This window comes from Leptodactylus fuscus, chromosome 1 (genome assembly GCF_031893055.1).
Source record: "Leptodactylus fuscus isolate aLepFus1 chromosome 1, aLepFus1.hap2, whole genome shotgun sequence".
NCBI classification, from domain to species: domain Eukaryota; kingdom Metazoa; phylum Chordata; class Amphibia; order Anura; family Leptodactylidae; genus Leptodactylus; species Leptodactylus fuscus.
This window is the reverse complement of record NC_134265.1, coordinates 248,288,468-248,314,830: the sequence shown is the minus strand read 5'-3', so window position 1 is coordinate 248,314,830 and position 26,363 is coordinate 248,288,468. Positions and strand designations below refer to the sequence as shown.

Genomic DNA, 26,363 nt, shown 5'->3' with positions numbered 1-26,363 from the left:
CTAATGCAAAATCCACTAGCTGATTTTTTTATTTTATTTTTTTTAAATGAAAAAGGAGCGTCTGCCTCTCACTGAAATAAATGGGAGGCAATTTTTTTTGTGGGTGAATCCTTCCATGTGAACTCACCCTTTGGCTCCATGTTTGTTTGTTAGCATTTTTTTATGCTAATACACTGGCCCATTATAGTATAATGGCCTCAAACAAATAACCATCAATGAGGATATGAGCCGGAAGGAAAAATGGCAAAACTGTGCATTTAATTCACATTTTTTGAAACCCTTATCCATTACATCTTAGCATGGTGACAGAGGTACAATACACAAGCTTAACACTTTCCTAAGAGACAACTGTATTGTGTCAAAGGGTTATTCCAATCTTGGCAAATTGCTGAAGAATTGGGAGTAAGTGCTCCTAATCCTACTGGGACAATCTGTGATAAACGAAAAAAATTTTCTACTGGACAAAAAGGTAAAATAAATAATTAAAAAAAAAACACTATTTAATTCCAGGAGATGTTTGCAATGACGTATGTGAAGCATTTATAAAAAGTCTATTCTCTATCGAGAACAAGGAGCCCATCATAGCAAGCACCTGTGCCATTTTGGAATCTCAACTATGCAGGTGTGTGTATAGTGTATTTATACATGCTGGGGATAGTTTTATTGCATCACTTGTACCATTGTTTACAGTCAACTATTCTTCAAAGGCTAAGGAAACGTTGCAGCTCTTAATTCTGAAATAGAGTTGACAACTGAATTATTTTTTTTTCTGGGAAAATTATGGATACCATGGTGGAAAAGTGATGGCAGTAGCCATAGTGTCACTCAATTTTACGATTTTGTCATGTTCTGCTTGATAAACCTTGCATTGTATTAAACTTGCATCACAATTTTATGTATGCCGTGTTGAATATAGCACATGTAGCATGGGAGGAAAGCCTGGCATACCGATATTAATAATTTTAAGTCATATATATATTCCTAATGTAAACCCATCTGTAATTAGAACCTAAAACAAACCCTCCTCTGTTCACACTCCCACATTTCTCCATACAATATGATGCCGTTTGAGATTAACTTTATATGTTCAGGCAACATCTGCACGTTAAAGGACAACTCGTGATAGCACATACACAGGGCCGCACCTCTAATGAAGTGAGGCGGCGGCCTCAGGCGGCACTCTGGAGGGGATGGCAGCCACGGCAATCAGATTTTTTTCCTTTCTAAACTAGCGCGCAGAGGATCGCTCTGAAAACAACACGAGCGGCCCTCTCCTGCGCTGGTTTAAACCTCTGCATCTCAGCGCAGGTGGCGTCATCATGCCTACTGCGTGATACGCAGACGTCTTATTGCCGGGGGGGAGTGAAGAGGCAGCGTTAAATACTTTTTTTTTTATAATAGGCCGCTACCTGCTGAAGTATCCCCAGCAGGTAGCGGCCTATTTACCTACCTCCCTGGGTATAATAATCGGAATCCCAGGGGAGGTGAGGGAACATAATAAACAGTTTTACTCACCTCTCCGGGATCTGATGTTAATCCTAGCAGGCTTCAGGTCTATATGGTAATGTCCCAGACGTCACATGGTCTGGGTCATTACCATACAGACCTGAAGCCTGCGCTAGCAGTACCATACAGACCTGAAGCCTGCGCTAGCAGTACCATACAGACCTTGGCCTGCGCCAGCAGTACCATACAGACCTTGGCCTGCGCCAGCAGTACCATACAGACCTTGGCCTGCGCCAGCAGTACCATACAGACCTTGGCCTGCTCTAGCAGTACCATACAGACCTTGGCCTTCGCTAGCAGTAACAGGCGGTTACTACTAGCACAGGTTTCGTGCCTGTATGGCACTGCTAGCACAGGCCCGAAGCCTGCTAGGATTAACATCGGATCTCGCAGAGGTGAGTAAAACTGTTTATTATGTTCCTCTCTCTCTTATTATTATAATTGGGGGTCTGAAAAGACCCCTAACTATAATAATAGTTCATAGGTGGGCCACTGTGGGGCATAATAGAGGTTGCAGGGTCCACTGTGGCCCCTGTAACCTCTATTATGCCCACAGTGACCCCCCTACAACCTATTCTGCCCCACAGTCTATTATGCCACTGTGGGGCATAATATAGGCTGCAGGAGCCGCTGTGGAGAAGTGATGAGTCAAAGATGTTTGTGTTGTAAACTTTACAGAGTCAAGTCACAGTTTGAATAAGTGGTCATGGTGGTCCAAAGGGAAGAGATGGGAAATGTGGGAATACAGCCTCCCGTAAGTATTACTGCACAAAATATTACTGCATTTTACCACTGTCATGTTACCTCCCCCACTGCCTAAGGAGGCCGATCAAAAGATGAATATCCCCCCCTACCCCACTGCACATACAGCTTTATATATGTGTAATGACAGTAACCTCTATTACAACATTGTCTGACCATTGTATAAGCAATACTACCTCTGATGCCGTCCCTGCTACCTCGTGTGTCAGCCCCTCTACCTCATCGATTGTCAGCTCTTGTGAGCAGGTCCCTCAGTCCTATTGTTTGAAGTGACTGTTATTTCTATTCACCTGTATGAGTGATTGATTCATTGATGCAAACTTTGTTGAAGAGTTAGGTGACCATTTAAAGAGGACCTTTCACCATATCTGGGCACAGGCAGTGTTATATACTGCCAGAAAGCTGACAGTGCGCTGAATTCAGCGCACTGTCGGCTTTCCCGATCCGTGCCCGGTGTAAAGCGCTATCGGTCCCGGTACCGTAGCGCTTTACAGTCAGAAGGGCGTTTCTGACCATTAGCCAGAGACGTCCTTCTGCCTCGCGGCGCCAATCGCGCTGTGCTGTGGAGCGGGGAGGAATGCCCCCTCCCTCTCCTGATAATACTCGTCTACGGACAAGCTGTGTGAGCAGAGGGAGGGGGGCGTTCCTCCCGGCTCCACAGCACAGCGCGATTGGCGCCGCGAGGCAGAAGGACGTCTCTGGCTAATGGTCAGAAACGCCCTTCTGACCATAGAAGAGCTACGGTACCGGGCCGTAAGCTCTTCACACCGGGCACAGATCGGGAAAGCCGACAGTGCACTGAATTCAGCGCACTGTCAGCTTTCTGGCAGTATATAACACTGCCTGTGCCCAGATATGGTGAAAGGTCCTCTTTAAATGATCCTCACTGCAGTATAAAACTATCTACGATACATACACCAGCAATAGGGTAATATGTGCTTGTTCTACAAAAAGGTAAAACCAGGTGATGCATTGTTTACTGTACATAACCCTTGCAAAATGAACAGAACTCCAATAGTGCATACTTTTCTTGACAGATCAGTTAATAGCACCTTCTCCAAACAAAGATCATGTTTCTCTTTACCATTTAATATTTAACTTTCTATTATTTTCTACCCCACCCTCTTACAGTATGACATTAAGTTTCAGGCTGGAAGCATGTTAGTTGAATGGCTGACATTTACAGATCACTAGCACTTGTTTCACAATGGGCTTTGCTTGGTGAAGTCAAGGTTTGTATCAGTTATGACAAGATACATTCCTGTGGCTTGTTGTCACGGACTGAAAAAATAAGTCAGAATAAATAGTGAAACTGAATAATGCATATGTTCTACGACTGGCAGACTGAGAAACAACAGTCAGAGTTCTTGGCTTATCTTCAGATTCTTTTTTAATTTTAATCGATAAGTTACACAGTTGATTATCGGACCCAGACAGTCAAGATGTTCTTGCATTTGTACACCATACTTTACATTACAGCAAGAATGGAAGATTTATAAGCTACCAATAGGGTTGAGCGATCGGGATCGGAAAAGATCAGATTACGATCAGCGATCGAGTAAAATTCACGATCGCGATCGGAATTCCGATGCTGATCTTTTTAGGCAGGATCGAGGTCGGAGGTTATTTCCCACAATGCTTTGCTACTGGCCAAGCATAGTGGGAAAAGCTAACAATGTTAGGAATGAATGGATGCCGCCAGCACACAGATTGTGCCGGCGTCGGGCCGCTTAAGCCCCTGCACACCGGCTGCGTCCATTCATTCCTACGGTATAGCAGGGAAGAAACAGAAGAGTAGATGTTATCTACTCTTCTGTTTCCTCTCTGCTGTGCTGTATCCTCGACTGTGCTACATCCGCATTACTGTACATTGACTTGTCTTTATCTACTCTTCTTCTTCGTCCCTGCTTTAACGTATACTCATCAGCTCTGCTACATCTGAGATCTACATCTCAGATGTAGCAAAGCTGAGTATATGATAAAGCAAGGACAAAGCAGAAGAGTCGATAGAAAAGTCCACTTACCTTCACAGATCCGCTGGCGCTCCCAGTCTGTTCTCTTCTCGCCCCTTCTCGGTCCATGCGCGCCCCTAGCTCCCAGGTTAGTGTTACAGACCTAGGAAGGAGGCGGGGCTTGCGGCTTAGAAGAGAGTGGGCGGGTACAGTACCCGTCCACACTCTCCCAAGGGACAACAAGGCCCCGCCTACTCCCAGCATCAGTAACACTAACCGGGGAGGCGGGGGCATACACGGTGCTCTGCAGACATGTGCAGTAGAAAGAAGAGGAGCGACAGCAGCGTGGATAGGCAGCGCTTCTGTGCTGAGCAGGGGGATTTTTTTAATCACTACACAGCATGGAGTCTAAAAATTAAAGCGTTCAATTTTTGGATTCCACGCTTTGTAGTGAATAGGATCGTTTTTAAAATCCGATCTCCGATTATTTAAAAAAATCCCATTGACTTGCATTGGGATCAGAAATGGGATCAAGATCGAATGGAAAATTATCGGAAATCGGATTTTAAAAACGATTCTGAAATCTCAAGATCGGCTCAACCTTAGCTACCAACCATCAACTACTATTGTATGCCTTGCTTCATATGCCCATGATGAGGCTCCTTTGTTAGTGCTGGGACAGTAGAGTGGCTCCCACTAGTGGACCCAGCCCATCAATGATCGGCCATTCATTTCAACAGATGGTTTGTAATGCTGGGTTTCTCTAGTAAATGCAACTTCTGGGAAATGCTGTGGTCGCACTAGCTTTGTGTGACAGTTTGGGGACTCCGTCCCCCATTCTGCTTAAAATATGCAGAGAGAAATGCTCTGCTTGCCGATATTGGATGGAAATCCAGCGAACTCCATTATAGTCTATGGGGCCCGCAGTAACTCCGGACCCAAGCAAACCCAAAGAATGCTAGTATGTACTTCGTGTCAGCTTGGAATTTTTTTTTTTTTTTTTCAAACATTACAAAAGGGTGCTCTGCCTAAATCAGTCACTCTATCTCTGATTAGGTGTGTTGCTCTCATTCTGTAACAGATGAGAGCCAAGGACTACAATGATGGTACTGTAAACCTACCCTTATTTTGCGGGGGGGTTTTTTTACATTTTCTTTGTAGCATTTTATAAAGGCTTTTTTTTCATCAATTCGAGATGTTACTTTAATATAATGTATTATGAAATGCAATTTAGTAAAAACAAAAATTAAAATACATTTTTTTGTTACAATTTTTGCCATTTTTCCCCTACACTTCTCTTTATGACTGAAAAATAGCCTAAATGATATGGAAGAGAAGATCTGTCAACAAGCACATACAGTTTTCTAGCTTGTTAGTGAGTGTATCACCCAGTCTAGCCCAAATATTTTCTGATAAACACTACTTTCTAGTATGTTTGGAAAAAAATTGACGAAATAACAATAATCTGGGCACTTCTAGTGCAGTAACTACAAACATACTTGTTATAAACATAGAATTAAACATATCTGTAAATGTCTATAGGCCCGTAGTGGCAAACCTATGGCACACCTACCAGAGGTGACACTCAGAGCCATCTCTGTGGGCACCTATGAGTGTAACAGATTATACTGCATGGGGGCCAATTTGCAGCAGATTGTACTGTGTGCGGGCCACTGTGGAGCAGATTGTACTGTGTGCAGGCCACTGTGGAGCAGATTGTACTGTGTGTGGACCTTTCACTATTTTTTATCACACAGTATTTGTTTTATAGCAGACGTGATATTATTATAGGCTGTAATAACATTGCACGGTCACTATAAAACAGATCGTGTGTGATGTAAATAGAGAACATTAAATTATTCACAATTAGGACAAATGCAAACTTTCACCTTTCATTACAAAGTTTTGTGTCATTGAAAGCTCTGTAAAGCCCCATTCACACAACTTTATTTCGCAGGTCCATATTTGTGGATCTGCACAGTATTAAGGTTAAATTGCCATGTTGGCACTGTGTTATAAATTTGTGGGTTTTGGGTTGCAGTTTGGGCATTCGGTCTCTAAAAGGTACGCCATCACTGCTATAGGCACATCATGTCCATCTTTATGTTTGGTTTTTGATGAAGACACATACTGTAGATAAGTTTTGCACTAAATGATTTTCTCTGCCTTTAGTTAAATGTTACTAAAGCAGAGTATATCTCTGTACTAAATAAAAATGTAAAGGATATACTAGTGCATGTTCCATGCCAGATAAATCTGCAAACTGTCTATTCTTAGGCCAGGGCCTCACGGGCCGGAAACGGTGTGGAAATAATTGCAGCATTTACAGTAACTGCAAAGTTAATGGGATTCTTACGACTCCCAAGCCCACTTTGCGATAAAAAAACACATCACAGGCATGCTGCGATTTCCAAAACCGGCATGGTTTTGGAAATTGCAGCATGTCAATTATATCTACGGAAACGCTGACGGCTTCCCCATAGATATAATGGTAACAGAAAGTTCACGGAGGAAAATTCAGCAAATTTTCTGTTTAAAGCACTGCGGGAAGAACCGCTATGCGTTCCTACCGCGTTTTTTCCCGCAGCGCTTTACAGCTGTGGGTCGTCCGATGGGGCCTTAGCCTTATAGTGTATTTTCAGTAAATATATCACACGCTTTATTAACCTTATGTGCCCTGCTGTTCAGTTAGAGCTAGCAGATCCTCTAACACCACAGAAGTATGTATAAACCTTCATGGACATAAACTCTCTCCTAAGCATCTATATTCACTGTGAGGGCTTTTTGTTTTATAGCACCTACTAAATATGATCGCTTTCTGCTGTAAGCAGCTTACACAATCTGTATGGGTTTCTAGCATGTAGTTTCAGCACATTTAAACACATTGCTGCTATGACAGGGTTACAGTACTAAAGTTGGCCAAACACAGAAGATTGTTGACATGCAAAGTGGTGTTCAGACTACCTCCCTAAAAGCAGATGTCGGGGGGGGGGGGGGGGGGGGATCAGACATACTGAACCTCAACATGTCCAATTCTTAGTTTTCACTGGAGAACAGTAACCATCAGAGGAGACCGGCAGCAGCCTACAGAGAACACATGCACACTCAGATGAGCCAATGAAGGAATAGCTATTGGACAAATTAAATTTTGGTTGACAGTTATTACCTGCTGATACTTTTTATTTTAAGAAGATATTCTTTATTAATTATTTTCACAGGTCCTATATCCACTATCCACAGAATGGTTGTCATCTGTCCTTTTACAATGCTGCTAAAGCAGTCACACACCTTACACATTGCATTCATTTAGGCCTTCTTACAGTGCTGGGATCATTCACAATATAAAGTATTTGTTTAGAAGAAAAGATCAACTTTTTTTTCCCCATAAACAGTGTCCATTGTCCATGGGGCAGTCTGGTAGTACAGGGCTGCAAAACCAAAGAGTCTACATAAAAAAGGGACACTGTAAAAAAACAAAAAAAAAAACAAAAAAAAAAAAACATCCTAAATGAAAGAACACTATCGTTGCCCCTACACATGATAAAGCCTTCAGTTTCCCCTATACTCATTCACAATTGGATTTGCAGTGCAGGTGTAGACCGAGTAGGAGAGGTTAGAAGGCCAATGATAGACGTCTTGTCTCCCTATAAGTCTGTGAGTTCGGGCTAACGTACATATATTATTAGTACTAAAGCATTGAGGACAATGAGAATTGCAACTAACACAAACTATGCAATTACTGAATATAACATGCCCAAACCCTTTACAAGCTGAAAACCCATTGATGTTACTAAAGACTTAAAAGGGTTATTTGGTTTTTAGCATTGATGGCCTATCCTGCAGTGGGGTCCTAGGTGTCGGACCCCCGAAGAACAGTAGTACTGAGACATTATGGCTTGCAGTATTGTATTTGCTGTATAAACTGTAGTGGCAAGTGTACTGCAGCACTGTCCCATTGAAATCTTTAGTGGAAAGTTCAGCTATTTCAGCATAACCCTACAGTTTGAATGGCAACTGAGCAGCCCGGTTTGCATTATGTAAGCAATACTGTGTGCCGCTCTGTCTCGTTATTGGTGATCTGTAAGGGTACTGGGTGTTTGACCCCCGTCAAATCTAATATTTATGGCTTATCCTAAGGATAGGCCATCAGTCTTAGAAACTGGATAACCCCTTTAATAACGCCGTAATACAATCCGCTGACACAGGCAGGCACACTCTTAACCAGTATCAAGAATATTGTCTTCTGATCAAGAGTTCTTATTTCAGTCTGGTCATGCAAATCTAAAAGAAACCTACAAACTTCTAATCCAATAGTATAATTCCAGACTGTAGTGTATACACTCATGTTTCTGTCAATTGAGAAAAAACAAAGGAAGTTCTGTAATGCTTAGCTTCCAAGATGAAAATGTTCCTAGGTTTCTTTCAGGCAAAACCACTCACGGAGCTAGATGTGAAATTAGGTTTATTTTTACTTTCATTAGCTGGGACTGAATACACCTTGTAAAAGGTCTTAAAGGTGTTGTCCCACAAGATACGTGATAAATGTATGAGTGCTAGAGGTGCCCATTGATAGGACAGCAATTCTGTTGATCTGTGGAGGTCCTAAGTACTCATGGTTACTCTCAGGAATTTGAGCAGAGTGGAAGTAGAAAATTTGCACTTTTGCACTGCTGGTCCACTCAGTGTCTATGGATCTGAGGGAAATAGCCCAACATGTGGATATGTGATAGCCATTCATTTAGGCAAGTACAGTGTTGGCCAAAAGTATTGGCACCCCTGCAATTCTGTCAGATAATACTCATTTTCTTCCAGAAAATGATTGCAATCACAAATTCTTTGGTATTATTATCTTCATTTAATTTGTCTTCAATGGAAAACCACAAAAAGAATTGTCAAAAAGCCAAATTGGATATAATTCCACACCAAACATAAAAAAGGGGGTGGACAAAAGTATTGGCACGGTTTGAAAAAGCATGTGATTCTTCTCTAATTTGTGTAATTAACAGCACCTCTTACTTACCTGAGGCAACTAACAGGTGGTGGCAATAACTAAATCACACTTGCAGCCAGTTGAAATGGATTAAAGTTGACTCAACCTCTGTCTTGTGTCCTTGTGTGTACCACATTGAGCATGGAGAAAAGAAAGAAGACCAAAGAACTGTCTGAGGACTTGAGAAGCAAAATTGTGAGGAAGCATGAGCAATCTCAAGGCTACAAGTCCATCTCCAAAGACCTGAATGTTCCTGTGTCTACCGTGCGCAGTGTCATCAAGAAGTTTAAAGCCCATGGCACTGTGGCTAACCTCCCTAGATGTGGACAGAAAAGAAAAATTGAAAAGAGATTTCAACGCAAGATTATTCGGATGGTGGATAAAGAACCTCGACTAACATTCAAACAGGTTCAAGCTGCCCTGCAGTCCGAGGGTACAACAGTGTCAACCCGTACTATCCGTCGGCGTCTGAATGAAAAGGGACTATATGGTAGGATACCCAGGAAGACCCCACTTCTTACCCAGAGACATAAAAAAGCCAGGGTGGAGTTTGCCAGAACTTACCTGAGAAAGCCAAAAACGTTTTGGAAGAATGTTCTCTGGTCAGATGAGACAAAAGTAGAACTTTTTGGGAAAAGGCATCAACATAGAGTTTAACCCCTTCCCGCCGATGGCACTTTTTGACTTCCTGACCAAGCTCGATTTTTCAAAACGGACATGTGTCACTTTATGTGGCAATAACTTTGGAACGCTTTAACTTACCAAAGTGATTTTGAGATTGTTTTTTCGTAACACATTGTACTTCATGTTAGTGGTAAATTTTGGTTGATATGTTTTGTGTTTAATTATGAAAAAATAGGAAATTTGGTGGAAATTTTGAAAAATATGCATTTTATAAAGTTTGAAATGATGTGCATTGTATACAGATAGTCAGACCACCAAAATTATATCATAAATCTCATGTCCCAGATCTCTGCTTTATGTCGGCATCAAACTTTAGTCACCCTTTTATTTTTTACGGACATTAGAAGATTTACAAGTGAAACAACAATATTCAAAATTTTCAAGAAATTTCCAAAACCCATTTTTTAAAGGGACTAATCCAGTTATGAAGGGGTTTTGAAAGAGCCTTGTATTAAAGCCCCCCATAAATCACCCCATTTTCAAAACTGCACCCCTTAAATAAGCCAAAACAACATATACCTAGTAATTTAATCCTATAAGTGCTTAACAGGAATTAATACAAAATGGAGGTGAAATTTTCAAATTTGATTTTATTTTACTAATATTTTCGTTTAGCCCTAGAATTTGCACATTCACAAGGGGTTAAAGGAGAAAACGCATCTCACAATTTGTTAGGCAAGTTCTCCCGACTACCATAGTACCCCACTTGTGGGTGTAAACTAATATATGGACGCACAGTGAGACGCAGGAGGGAAGGCACGCCAAGGAGCTTTTAGAGGGTAGATCTGGCTGAGATCAGTTTCAGGAACCATGTCGCATTTACAAAGCCCTTGAGGTGTCAAAACAGTGGAAACCTCTAGAAAGTGACCCCATTTTGAAAACCGTACCCCTCAAAGAATTTATCAAGTGATGTAGTTAGCATTAGTAACCCCGAAGTGAATGTGTAAGCTGAGCGGAGTAAATTGGGTACACCAAATCCCATTCTATTTTCCCACTAGCTCCTATGACACGGACGGGGAAGAGGGGCATTCTGGGGGGTCAGCGCTGGTGTATTCTCTCTCATAAGCTCTAAATATGGGGAGTCCCCTGAAAACGCTCGCACCGCTTACACATTTCCTTCTAGTCGCAGCCACTTATGTCCTAATGATTTGGCGACTTTTGGGGTTTTTGTCTTCACATTGTACAAGGTAGATTTTTATTTGTATTTTCTGGCAATGTGGCCATATGAGGGCTTGGTGTTTGCGGTATTAGATGTGCTTTTCAATGCCACCATTTTGGGGCCTGTAACTTATTGACTACATTTTATTAACTCTTTCTGGGTGGGATGTAAAAGGAAACATCAATTCTGGCATTACTTTTTAGCATTTATTTATTTTCCCGTGCAGCGTACAGCATAAGTAACATGTTACCTTTATTCTGTGGGTCGGTACGGTTACGGGGATACCTCATTTATATGAGTTTTTAATGCGTTGCTATTTGTGCAGAATAAAATTCAATTTAGGGAAAAAAAATCTACTATTTTTGCATCGCCATCTTCTGAAAGGCATAACATTTTTATTTTTCAGGAGACAGAGCTGGTTGAGGGCTTATTTTTTGCGGGAAGACCTCTTCTTTTTATTGGTACCACTTTGGTTTTCATCTAACCATTTGATTACTTTTTATTGAACATTTTGTAAGGGAAAGGTGGTGAATAATCATTAATTTGTGCGGTTTTCTACGTTTTTTTTTTTTTACGCCGTTCGGGTTAAATAATGTTTTAATTTTATTGTTCAGGTTATTACGGACGCGGCGATACCAAATATGTAATGTTTTTTTCTCTTTTTCTTTATTTTACATAATAAAACATTTTACATGGGGAAAAAGGGATTTTGAGGCTTTATTTCTAATTTATTTTAAACTTATTTAAACTTTTTTATTTTTACTTTTTTTTTTTCACTTTTTTTTCCTGTCCCCATGGGGGATTGAAGCAGTGATCGGCTGATCACTGCTTCAGTAGATATACGCTGCAATACACGTGTTACACGTGTATTGCAGAGTACAGGAAGCTGTCAGCCTGTGTGGACGCACAGGCTGACAGCTTCATTTACGGCAGGATCAACCAGGTGCGAGGACGGGGTAAGTGATGGGGCAGACCTGGGGTCACTGATCAGACCCCGGGCTGCCCCCTACGAACACCGGCACCCCCCGAAACCGGCGCGGGGGGTGCCGATCGGCAACATATCATGTTGAAACCCCAGAGGTGCCGGTGGTCATGTTGACCGCCGGCATCTAAGGGGTTAACACCCGCGATCGGACCCGCTTCCGACTGCGGGTGTTACTGGGCATTGTCAGCCGTGTATTACGGCTGACACCCGCAGCGCATGGTGCACACACAGGTTCTGTGTGCGCACCATGCATCCGCAGTAATAGTACGGCGGTTTGCGGGAAGCCCTTCCCTGCAGCGCCGTACTACTACGGCGCATGTCGGGAAGGGGTTAAAGGAAAAAACAAAGAGGCCTTCAAAGAAAAGAACACGGTCTCTACAGTCAAACATGGAGGAGGTTCCCTGATGTTTTGGGGTTGCTTTGCTGCCTCTGGCACTGGACTGCTTGACCGTGTGCATGGCATTATGAGGTCTGAAGACTACCAACAAATTTTGCAGCATAATGTAGGGCCCAGTGTGAGAAAGCTGGGTCTCCCTCAGAGGTCATGGGTCTTCCAGCAGATCAATGACCCAAAACACACTTCAAAAAGCACTAGAAAATGGTTTGAGAGAAAGCACTGGAGACTTCTAAAGTGGCCAGCAATGAGTCCAGACCTGAATCCCATAGAACACCTGCGGAGAGATCTCTTGATGGCAGTTTGGAGAAGGCCCCCTTCACATCTCAGGGACCTGGAACAGTTTGCCAAAGAAGAATGGTCTAAAATTCCAGCAGAGCATTGTAAGAAACTCATTGATGGTTCCCGGAAGCGGTTGTTCGCAGTTATTTTGTCTAAAGGTTGTGCTGCCAAGTATTAGGCTGAGGGTGCCAATACTTTTATCCGGCCCATTTTTGGAGTTTTGTGTAAAACTTTTTTTTCATTCTCTTTTGTGTTTTTTTTTATTGCAAGCAAAATAAATGAAGATATTAATACCAAAGAGTTTGTGCTTGCAATCATTTTCTGGAAGAACATGAGTACTATCTGACAGAATTGCAGGGGTGCCAATACTTTTGGCCAACACTGTAGGTCATGATGCTAGGACATTTTACATTTATAAATACATGTTTTTAACATATCAATTAACCATAGGTTGCAGTCATGCCTGGTTCCAAGGGAAGGCTCAGGTGCCATTCCATAGGATAAGGGAAGATCAGGGTTTAAGCTACGTACTGTGAAATTACCATTTCTTATTACCATACTATGACAACATCGTGCATTATATTTTACCTTTTTAAATAGGTGGTTCTCTGCCATGATTATGCTAAGGGTGTCACTGCGGCGCATATAATGCTGCATGGGGGCCACTGTAGAGCATATAATACTGTGTGGAGGACACTGTGGAACATATTATATTGTGTGGGGCCACTTTGGAGTGTCACTATTAAAAGTATCAGTCCTTGTTTACGTGGTGGAATCTGGCACTGATTTTGCACCTAATGAAACAGATTCTGCAGCTGATTCTGAGGTTGCGGCTTGAGACTCCATACTGGTTACACTAATCAGTGATGAAAAACCGCAACAGAATGATGATGATCTACACCGTGAAAAAATAAAGAAAAATCCGAGGCAGATGTCTGCTTAAATTCCTCTTTACTTTCCAATGTCTGAACAGGTTGTATGTACTTGGATGGAGTGGATTGTATTACATTCCAATCCAATCAACAAAAAAACACCCAATTTTGATTGTTTTTTTTTTTTTTGTGCATGAGTTACTCCAAAAGGAGACCTTTATGTTATAATTAGAGATGAGCGAGTCTATTAAATCGAATACCTCCCCTGCATAGTTATTGTTGTAAAAAAAAGCGTCAGGGAAGGTGGGAGGGGAATCGAATTTTTACCGCGTGGCATTCGACAGAGTACACAAATAACTATACAAAGGGAGGTATTCGATTGAATACTGCTCGCTCATCTCTAGTTATAATCTAATAATTCTGTAAATCATAAATAAATGATATGGAAATACCGCTTTAAATTGGGGAAGTGGGCGCTTCTACCGATTTTGCACTGTCGCGTAGGAACTAGGTTACGCTTGTGCTGTGCATCTTTGTATACACTATTATCATGAAAGATTATTGCCTTTGGCTTTTAGTGACTGTATAAAAGGCTGGTACTACACATGAATGTGTATATACATTTATTTGTCTATGTTAATTATTTTCTATGGGTGAAGAAAAACTATTTGAACTGTTTAACAAGATGCTGTTCTTTCTACCATATCTGTGTTCTGCTCTGATCTAGCCTGTAATTTTAGGACAATTGACACGGAAGTCTCAAAGAATTGGCAGAATGACTGGAATTCTTACTCATTGACAAGAGTGGAGAATTTGGTACTAACCAATGTGAACAATCTGACTCTCTCTGTACTCAAGTACAAAAATCTTATATTAATTACAGAGTTTAAAGGGCTCAGCCTCAGCAGATTTTCATGTTCTGAACTTCTGACCAAATGGTCTTTTACTCTTCAGCCAAGAAGCCCCCTCCTCTCCACCCTAGTAAAAGCTGAATGCATTCCACACATCTAATTGAGTTTTCCTGGGACACATATCCCATTGTGGCTGAATGATAAGTGGAATGATGGTGTCCAGAGGTTGTAGCTATATCTACTCTTTTATGCTTTACTTCCAAGATTATGCCGAGTTAATAGATTATCTTCTAGAGACAAACGTGGGATCTGATGGTTATGTAAATCACAAAACATTAAGAAAGTGCAAGTGTAACATTAAGAAAGTACTTTACATTAATAGCACATAAAACAGAATTAAGAAAATGAAGTCAGAAGTAAGTTACCAAAATATTTATCGATATCTAATATTTTGGACAGCCCAAGAACAGCACACTGATATACTGTATATACTTGAGAATGAGCTGAATTTTTCAACAGTTTTTGTGCTGAAAAAGCCCCCCTCGGCTTATACTCGAGTCAAGCAAAAAAAAATTTATTTATTTTTTTGGCGGGGGGGTGAAAATGGTGAAAATAAAGGAAGCTTTAAAGATATAAAATAAAAGTTCTAAATCCCTCCTTTCCCTAGAATACATACAAAAGTAGAAAATTACTGTGAAACACATTATGCACGTTAGGTATCCCTGTGTCTGAAAGTGCCCGGTCTACTGAATAGAGGGGAGCTGCTTAATAACGAGGCTGAAAACCAATTTGGGGGGGGGGTAGTCCTCAAGGTCAGGGAAGGGGCAGACAGACAACCAAAACACCCCCTCCCCTTCCCCAGCGACTACTGCACCTAAAAACTCCGGCCATTTTAATTTTTGAAATTTTCCAGCAGCTGCGGCATTTCCCCCCTAGGCTTATACTCAAGTCAATAAGTTTTCCTGGTTTTTTGTGGTAAAATTAGGGGCCTCGGCTTATATTTGGGTCGGCTTATACTCGAGTATATGCGGTAGTTTTAAAAACTAAATTTTATGGATAAAGAGGAGAATTTATAAACAGCTAATAGATAGCTCAGTTTTGGTGTAATTCTTAGCATTTATTGTATTATATGCTTCATTAATGATAATAGAATTTATGTTTAGTTTGCATTAATAATTGGGAACATTTGGGTAGCAGTTGAGCCTTTATGAAGCACACTGAATGTAAGTTCTATTAAAGTAACATGGCACCATCTAGAGGCTACATCAGATAACTGCAGCACTGTCTACCAATGTTCTAAATTTGCTATATTTACTACATGCAGACATGGGAAGATTATATCCAGCAACAACATGCAGAAAAGGTCCACCACTAAACACTGAGCCAGATACATGGCAGACTCCTATAACAACTATACCGTACTGATATCTACAGTGCACTGAACATCCTATTCAACCACAACATTTTAGTCTTTGTATTATCTAAAGAATTATCTTTAACTTGTGTCAATCCAGCTACCTGGTTGCCAGCCTCCTGGCCTGGATGCAGTTGTACTACTGGGCTTGTACGCAGATGGTGTGGGGTTGTAGGAAGCAGGCATAATCTTCGAAGATGCACCAGCAGTCCCAGTGACTGGTGCAGGTTCCAATGAATCACTGTTGGTAGAAAAGAGGATGCAAATTATAAGGTTATCTAAATATATAATACTTAGACTACGGCTTACGATAGGTTTACACCTGTGCTCAGGTTTCCTGTCCTTCGGGTCCGCTTGCGGACCCAAAGAAACATTAACTCAATCCGCTTAAAAAGAAGTTACCTGTGAACACTGCTTGCTGACATTTCTGTCCTCATTTTCTAAGTGGAATGGGGGATGAAATCCCCAAATGGTCACACATTGCAAGTGCGAAGCTGGTCTTAAAGGACCTACTCAACCCTTTTTGGTAAGCAAGGGACAATTTAAAAACAAAAACAAAACACCACATATCTCTTAGGTCCTTGGTTTGCAGTGTCACTTCATTAGCAACAGTTTAGGGCAGGTCTTCAATGCAGCCAATCACAGGCCTGACTGGTGACCTCTTAAAAAACAGCACACCACTGCTCAGATCAGTCAGTCACAGTTTGTGAAGAGGTCACCATTGAATCCTATGATTGACTGTAGTGGTCACCAAACAGGATGTCATTGAGCAGGAACCTATAAACAGAAGTATGAGAAAAATCACAAGCAGATATTCTTCTACATGAAAAGTTTAGGGAAAAAGGAATGGGCACATTCACTGGTCAGAAGAACTGGTCTTGCTCTTAACTAGTGCGATTTATTGCACCATATATCTATCATTAGCATCAATGCTAAAACAACTAACAAGGAAATCACATAACAGCAGCACATACATATGAAAAATAAAATTTATAAGCATATTTTTCAATTAATATGAAACCAACTTATAACGACCAAGCAATTTTTTCAGCATTTTGAGGGTGCAGCAGCTTTCTATGCAAGTCTAAGAATAATGGAAATGACTAATATATAAACACTAATATTTTTCTATGAATATTTGCAATAAGCATGCATTTTATATGGTCCATCAGCAATTTTAAACGTACTGTAAAAATTCAGCGACACCAATCTCCAAGATACAAGATATTCTGAATTCTAAAAATATTCTGAAAACTTCAAAGTGTAGTTTAAAATGTCCTACTGAGGGTCAAAACCTGAAAAGCTTATTATTGAACCATACATGTCCTTTTACTTAGACTCTACACAATACTTCAGATGTAATATGACTAGAGCCATGACTTACAGTCCTATGAAAAAGTTTGGGCACCCCTATTAATCTTAATCATTTTTTGTTCTAAATATTTTGGTGTTTGCAACAGCCATTTCAGTTTGATATATCTAATAACTGATGGACACAGTAATATTTCAGGATTGAAATGAGGTTTATTGTACTAACAGAAAATGTGCAATATGCATTAAACCAAAATTTGACCGGTGCAAAAGTATGGGCACCCTTATCATTTTATTGATTTGAATTCCCCTAACTACTTTTTACTGACTTACTGAAGCACAAAATTGGTTTTGTAACCTCAGTGAGCTTTGAACTTCATAGCCAGATGTATCCAATCATAAGAAAAGGTATTTAAGGTGGCCAATTGCAAGTTGATCTCCTATTTGAATCTCCTCTGAAGAGTGGCATCATGGGCTTCTCAAAACAACTCTCAAATGATCTGAAAACAAAGATTGTTCAACATAGTTGTTCAGGGGAAGGATACAAAAAGTTGTCTCAGAGATTTAACCTGTCAGTTTCCACTGTGAGGAACATAGTAAGGAAATGGAAGACCACAGGGACAGTTCTTGTTAAGCCCAGAAGTGGCAGGCCAAGAAAAATATCAGAAAGGCAGAGAAGAAGAATGGTGAGAACAGTCAAGGACAATCCACAGACCACCTCCAAAGAGCTGCAGCATCATCTTGCTGCAGATGGTGTCACTGTGCATCGGTCAACTATACAGCGCACTTTGCACAAATAGAAGCTGTATGGGAGAGTGATGAGAAAGAAGCCGTTTCTGCACGTACGCCACAAATAGAGTTGCCTGAGGTATGAAAAAGCACATTTGGACAAGGCAGCTTCATTTTGGAAACAAAAATTGAGTTGTTTGGTTATAAAAAAAGGCGTTATGCATGGCGTCCAAAAAGAAACAGCATTCCAAGAAAAACACATGCTACCCACTGTAAAATTTGGTGGAGGTTCCATCAGGCTTTGGGGCTGTGTGGCCAATGCCGGCATCGGGAATCTTGTTAAAGTTGAGAGTCGCATGGATTCCACTCAGTATCAGCAGATTCTTGAGAATAATGTTCAAGAATCAGGGACGAAGTTGAAGTTACGCCGGGGATGGATATTTCAGCAAGACAATGATCCAAAACACCGCTCCAAATCCTCAGGCATTCATGCAGAGGAACAATTACAATGTTCTGGAATGGCCATCCCAGTCCCCAGACCTGAATATCATTGAACATCTGTGGGATGATTTGAAGCGGGCTGTCCATGCTCGGCGACCATCTAACTTAACTGAACTTGAATTGTTTGTCCAAAATACCTTTATCCAGGATCCAGGAACTGATTAAAAGCTACAGGAAGCGACTAGAGGCTGTTATCTTTGCAAAAGGAGGATCTACTAAATATTAATGTCACTTTTCTGTTGAGGTGCCCATACTTTTGCACCGGTCAAATTTTGGTTTAATGCATATTGCACATTTTCTGTTAGTACAATAAACCTCATTTCAATCCTGAAATATTACTGTGTCCATCAGTTATTAGATATATCAAACTGAAATGGCTGTTATAAACACCAAAATATTTAGAACTAAAAATGATTAAGATTAATAGGGGTGCCCAAACTTTTTCATAGGACTGTATACGAAATGTATAGAAGTAGACAGATTTTCACCCTGTGCAAATCCTTGTACGCAACCCATAAAGTTATTGGCTTTGGCAGCAGCTGTCTGACTAGCTGCTGCAACCTAGTTTACAGTCCAATAGCATTTCTAAACAACTTTCCATCTCAAGAGACAAGTCTATCAAGAATAGTTCCTTATAAAACCCAGTTTAATCTAAACTACATTTAAACATTACAATTAAATGCTACATTTCCTGATCTAACATATATATAGTAGCGTGAAAATATGCTCAACCCTCAGTCTTGTGAGTTGTAAGATACCACACCAAACCAGCAGATACTATAGGTTTGTATGTACCATATTCGATTTGCAAGAGTAAAATGTTTCCATTCAAAAGAAGTGCACACTGCGAACAAATAACCATATTATAAAAGACCTCTTTATCGATTGTAAAGGTAGAGGATTAAACTTTTATAGAACGTATTAAAAAAAAAAGAAATTCTAATAATAAAATATAAATTATATTATAAATAATAATAAATTATTAAAAAGGCGCCATCCCAATCTGCTCCTTGCCTGTCTCATTCTGGTAATGTGGGTGCTGACTGAGGGACACCTTGGTCCAACTTATTTACTAAAACTTAAAGTGGAAATCTACGCCAGATCCTATCTGGCCTAGTTTTCCAATCTGGTGCGTGGAACTGCAACAGATTATTGAAGAGGACAGTCTATGTTTGAAAATCAGTAGATTTTTGCTGTATGAGAGGAAACCCACGCCAACCAATCAGTGCCCATCATATCATCAGGGTACACCTACCAACACCAGACTAGTGCTGCATTACTAGAGGGCGGGGAGGGGGGTCACCCAGTGTTGTCAAAGAGACACATGACACTGTCTCTATTCTTCTGAATGGAATACCAAAAGGCTCATCTTACTTGTGCCGTATTCTTAACCCATGGTGTAGCACAGAGAAAACATACATGTGTGTAGATCGCAAAGGAGACGACATACGCTAAGGGAATATTTTTAGGCGTAAGTATACATGGAGTATCACTGTGTCAGTAGACTCCTAATCTGAAACTGGATGAATTAAGGGATATTTTGGGCAAAATGGGTACATATTTTCAGAGTGGTTTTAACCCAAAAATGGAAAACAGATTTACACATAGAGACAAACAAATAACACACAAGTGTTCTCATCATGAAACACTGTATACTATAATGCATGAAAATTATGAATATTGCATGGCCTATATAGGTGATATGGATCTGCATGGTTTCATAGATAGATAGAGATTGATAGCTTGACAAAGGCTCACTGGAGCTGAAACGTTGCTTATAGATGAAATAAACTACACCAATTTTGTTTGATACAATTGGAGTGCTGCCTTTTTCCTTGGAGATTTACATAGAGCTGTTAACAGAGGCCCTGGGCTGAGCACCCACCATTATGCTGGTGCTGCTGTGGACTTTCTTCACTTTTAGATATTGTCCATCCATACAATTGAATGCCCCAGGAAATGGAAATCCCCAAAAGGGACAGGAAGGGCAAGTCAGTGGTATAATCCTACACTCAGCACACAGGACTCCACAGGGCACAGGGGATGACTCGGTTACTACACCTTAATGAAAACAGGTATATGACTAGACACTGGTGTAAATGTGGTACATCTAGTTTGATGTAAACTTTTTGAAACATGTTGGTATGGTTTACAAGGAATAAGAGACATGGCTTAGGATATGCCAAAATTGTGTTGTAACAATTAATGCTCAATTAGAAAATCTAAAGATATGACAAATTTATCAACTAGCATATTCTACAGTGTTCCTCGTAGATAGCTATAGAAATTAAGGTTTATTAATTAGAAAGCAATTTATGTAACGGGATTGAAAATGGTCTCAAGCACCATAACCACAGAGTTGTAGAGGATAGAGATGAGCGAGTACTGTTCGGATCAGCAGATCCGAACAGCACGCTCGCATAGAAATGAATGGACGTAGCCGGCACGCGGGGGGTTAAGCGGCCAGCCGCCGATAAAAGCGGAAGTACCAGCTACATCCATTCATTTCTATGGAGCGTGCCGTTCGGATCGGCTGATCCGAACAGTACTCGCTCATCTCTAGTAGAGGATTATTTATACTCTGCTTAGCCCCTAGTTATAGAAAGAAGATGGCGGAAGCAGCAGATGAGAAGTTCAATTAGTAGATATAATTTTCTATTCTTTAGATCCTACTCCAGATTTATCTGAAATACCAAAATAAAACCTGGGTAGTCCATGCACAGTCTTTCCAGATTGCACACCAAGTTTCTAAAGAATTGATTTCACCCTGAAAATGAAATGTATTCATACACCTCACCTTATAAGCTGTTCACTTCCCATCAAACCAGTTGATCTCCTTCCTAATTTTGAACTTGGAAAAGGTTGTTTAAAGACAGGTTCTATGAGAAGAGCGTCCAAGAGAGAACGATAGATAAAGGGATCAGACAATCTGAGAAAGAAGAGAGAGGTAGAAAGTGGACATAAAAGAATGCCCATCCATTAGGGGAAAAAAGGATCAGTAGTGACATGCATTAGGTAAGAAAATCACGTGGCTTCCCAGAGTGATATGTGGATCTAAATACCAAAATAAAGAGCAAAATGTAAAATATATACTGCAAGTGATAGCTGCTAATGGAGTTTTCTAAATATAGGTGCCTGAAAAGATAACCGTGGTCATGTCTTAACCCAATAATTTAATATAGGTTTTCCAGGGAACATCTCAACAAACTAGAAAATTATTCACAGCCGCTAGTTGCAGCGGTGTCCAACTTCAGACAGCGACCAGCTTCGGGGGTATCTCTTGTGTGTTGAAACTTTACAAATAAAGCAGAGAGCAGAGGTGCAGCATCAGAATGGAGGCGAGTAGCATGGTTTAGTATAAATACTATGCGTGAAGGCCTATTACCACTTTTCCAGACACATTCTCTTTGTGCAAGAAACAGAGTGAGGCATGTATCTGAATGATCTACCAAATGCTCTCCAGTAAAACGTATTGGATTTCTCAAAATGTCTAAGTTGTGCGTTAGTGGATACTCGGATGACTGGAGTATTGCTCAACTGACATCATAAGACTCCCCACATATCAAAAACGGTTAGTCCAACTATTTGCACAGCAAAGTTAAGTATTAGGCTGAATACAACTACCAGCAGAATGAACTAGGACAATACCTGGCCTGTGCACCCACAACTGCAGACAATGCAGCAACTGCATCTGTTTTGCTTTTGGAATTCTGCAACGTAAGTGGTGCAAGCATTGGATGAGGAACGGTAGCTGACTTTGGAAGTCTGTCCACAGGATTTTCCATCAAACCTTTTTTTACGCAAGTACTTATAATAGACATAAAAGAGCAGTAAGAACAATGGATTAAAACAAAAAGAAATGAATAAAATGTTCAAAGTTCAACTGTCCTATATAAGCAAGTGCTTGTCAGTTTAACAATGAACCTCAAGAGTAAGGAAAAAAACAACTTGTATCACACAAAAGGTACCTGCTAGCAGTCTTACATAGCTATATAATTCTTCTGCTGAATGTACTGTTATATTTCATGTCAGTATGTCACTTAGACTGACATAACAAAAGAAATACACCATTGTAACTGATGTAGAGGTAGCTATAGGCTTGTACCCATAGTGGTCACCATTGTGAAAAGACTTTGGTCTAGTGTCTGCAATTAAAAATATATGCTTATTGTGGTAGCAGTTCACAGCAGTGTGTTTATCTTCATGTCCTGAGCAATATGCACTTCACAAGGAGTTATAGTTTCAATGACCATTTCCTTATCCCACAATGTATACCGTACAATTACAGAGCAAACTTTTAGGTGTAGAAAATGACTTGCAAAAAGCCCCTTAATAGCCAAGCCTTTTCAGAGGAATCCATATATGTGTCCTAAATCTTTGTGGTAAGTGGGCACCAGAGACCCCAGATATGAGGCAGTAAACTGCTAGATATCAATGGCCTTTAAGGCCCCATTCACACAGGACAAGAAGGGGCGGATTATGGCGCTGAAGCCATGTCATAATCCGCCCCCTCACAATGGAAAAGCAGCTGTTTCAGCCCTGGCGTCTGCCTCGCGGCAGTACCCTTCGGTCTAGGTCCATTCATTTGAGCCTACTCCAGAGGGGGAAGCAACGACAGTCGTGGCCGGCGCATTTTGGCACTATTGTGACGTAGCTTCCCGCGTCACTCAGGACTAAAATTTGCCAATTCACTCCCCGTGTGAACTGCGCCTTACATTGAAGAGATTCTGTTAACTCTTATGATGTGTCTGTTTTAGCAATTAATTGTATTCCTTCAAATATATCAATGCATTATACTTTTCTTCAGTTATTCACATAACAAAAGTATGAATAAATTGACAACTGGGTGTGTATCTCTTAACACTGTCTAGCTACTGTGTAATGGTGCATTAATGACTGGCTAGACACATTACCTAAGCAGAGTTCTGGTTTCTTCAACTGCAACCACCTAGGAGCTGGAAGCAGCACCAACAATGGACAGTCCAAAAATCACTTTGTGATAGGCAGGACCTTGGAAGGAACCTTACACCTGATACAGGCTCAGGGAACATAGGATTTAGGCCCAGGAAACAGGTTTTAGGGTACACACACACACTAGAGGCTGGACTGGAACATGGTGGTAAGAGGTAGAATTTCTGAGGAAAGGTCCAGATTCAGAAACAAAGAATCCACACGCAAAGGCTGATGGGACAATCGGAGTTCAAGAACAGAATTAGCAGCAGCCAATGGTAAGGCATAAGTTGCAATACTCGGGAGTTCAGCACAGGAGGCATTAAATGTAATTTCATTTTCTTTTTGCTATTAAGTAGGTGGAGTTTATTAGAGGGACTCACTGTGAGGGAAGCTGTATGGAGGAGACAGATTTACAACAGCGATGTAGTGCTCAATGCAAGCAAACAGCATTAGGCAGTGAAAATAGTTAGAGTTATATGCACAATATAATGATATATAGACAACAGAGAGAGTAGAAGAGGCTTAGTATCCTGCTTCTCCAAGTTACACTAACCATACACAATGGGACACATTTATGAAAACTTGCTAACATCAGTATATGTATTCCTGGAGCCGAAAAATTTTAAATTGTCAGTTTGTTGAAAAATTGCAATTTTTTATGCAAACTGGCATACAAAACATAATAAATCTGCCCCAATGGGTATAGTTCTGAATGTTGCTAAACTTTAGAGCCCGTTTTCTATTAAAAAGAAGTGAAATAAATTAATAACACTCTGCAGTTTATTCATACATTTCTAGGAATGACAGACTGACAACACAACACATAGTTCTTAAAAACAGAATCCAGAATTATTTTATGGAGAATAAAATTATTCACTAAAACAGACAAATTAGGAGCAGACAGGTCCTCTTTCAGAAAAATATACATATTACATCCTACAAATAGGCTTAAAATATTACAGCAATTTAGTGACATGGTACAACTAAATATTAGAAAGTTAAAGCAGTTTTCCCATTGTGCATACACTCTTCTACTCACAGCAGTAGGATCAGGAGAACACCCCAATGTACTGTGTAATGTACCTGCTAAGTGCCTTGGGAGGTGAAATCTCTTTGGATACAAGTGGTTCTGTAGAATGGAAAGACAGCGACTGCTGGGCTGCAGGAGGATCGCAAGTCTGGGTTGAGACGGTGCACTTCTGTCTAAGACCAATCTCCACGTTTATTCCATTTCTTAGAGGACTCTCTGAACAGGGTTTGTCAAATACAGGACTGGGCACAACCATGGTGGACCTTCAGTTTCCAAGTATCAGTAAAAAATGTAAGCAAACATTTCAGCTATTGGCTATGCCGAGTCCAACAGCATTACAGCTGAAACCACACAGACATTACTAGATGTGCTTTAATATATTAGAGGTTAAATAGGTGTACAGTTAACTACACCCCATACCATCAAGGTGGATCAAGGTGTTGCCAAAAGAAAGCTTTGTATAGCCTTAAAACAGGAAAGCTAGGTGTCTCTGATTTGACTGCAATGCAGTCTTGCAGCAAGTAATCTTAAAAAAAAAAAAATCCTTCTCACACTTACATGGCACACAATTTCTAGATAATGAACAATGGGGGTACTTTTATGTCCATGTCATGTATTTGACTAGGGGGTAACTTGGCGTTAAAATGTTGAGAAACTCTGATCTGGATTCAATTATTTTACCTCATAGTGCGAAAGTGTTGACAGGTTTCTTTTAACAGCAGAACAGTCTGTCTGAATGCCATGGGGCAGCTCTGAGGCTGACCCTGCTCCAAGAAATCCTGCATAAAACATCACGATTTCCAACCTGTACCATGACTTAAAGCGGTATAGCATACGTAGTTATGAGGCTGCTGGAGGCAAAAATCAATAGGCTTATAAACACCTTTATTTTTATCCTTAGATAGTGAACACCGATATATTTTTTTCAGTACAGTTTTGTACATTTAGACAGAGGATGGAATATCATTTATAGATCACGGTTTTCTGGTGGTTGCATATATGTGTTATGTACTTGAACTTCTAGCAAATAAATGAAATAGGACTTATGCAAGGCCTTGTTCACGCTACAGTGAAGACTTCTGTCCAGAACAGACTGATATGATTTAAAACAGATCCCAACTAGCTAATCCTTATTGATCCAACTAATTTACAACAGGATCAGGTTTTTTTTTTGTTTTTTGTTTTTTGTTTTTTTTTTTGGGGGGGGGGGGGGGTGGCAGTAGATTTTGCTATTCTTGCAGCCAGATATCTGACACCTGATAGAATGGGGGGGGGGAATTGAAAACGTGAGCACTAATACTGTATAAGACAAATTACCATTAAAAACATTAATGTTAAAAAAAAAAAAAAAAAAAAGAAAAGAAAAGCGAGTCCACACACCATAAAACCGTTTGCCCTATGTACCATTAGCATAGCGCTTACTTATAACTGTGGATTTAAGGTTTGTGGTTTTCATGCAGCAACACATTGTGAAACAAATAGTATAGTGATTATAGTTAATATTAGAATTTTGGGTGTCATTGTTAAAGAACAGGTAAAATACCAGACTAAACATTACTACTGGAAATCTGACTGGTTTCCCAAAGGGTCCAACAGTCTTAGAGAGCGACTGCCTTGGTAGTTCAAAGGGGAGGGAATAACTTGGCTAAAGTATAAGATTTCAACAGGGGAAAACATTGGTGGGAGTAAAGAGCAGAATGTAAAGAACATTACAGAATTAAAAGGAAACCTGTCAGGTGGATTTTCCACCATTAACTGGCGCCAGGGCTCTATCACTAGGAAAAGTCATTTTTAACTAATCACACCTTTGCATAGCCCTTAGAAAGTCTATTCCACACCTACCTTTAGTATGTAGATTGCCTCAGTGGTGTCTGAATAAGTCTGTTTATATTCATATGCTAATTAGACTAGTGCACGATAGAAGGTGCACACCTCTCTCTGCTGTTTTCTATGGGAGGCTGCTCCTGCTGCTGCTCATGACTCAGCTT

General features: G+C 40.5%; 1 protein-coding gene across 1 annotated transcript in view; it reads right to left on the bottom strand.

Annotated features, from left to right (window-relative positions):
* LOC142217570 (PDZ and LIM domain protein 5-like) overlaps positions 1 to 22,187 on the bottom strand; it is a 37,318-nt gene extending 15,131 nt beyond the window's left edge. The window contains exons 1-3 of the mRNA XM_075285866.1: positions 22,041 to 22,187; positions 21,190 to 21,321; positions 15,956 to 16,092 (exon numbers count right to left, since the gene is read on the bottom strand). Of these exons, the coding sequence (XP_075141967.1) occupies positions 15,956 to 16,092; positions 21,190 to 21,321; positions 22,041 to 22,177 (406 nt within the window). The 5' untranslated portion in view covers positions 22,178 to 22,187. The remainder of the gene's footprint in view (positions 1 to 15,955; positions 16,093 to 21,189; positions 21,322 to 22,040) is intronic.
* Between the last annotated feature and the right edge of the window lie 4,176 nt (positions 22,188 to 26,363).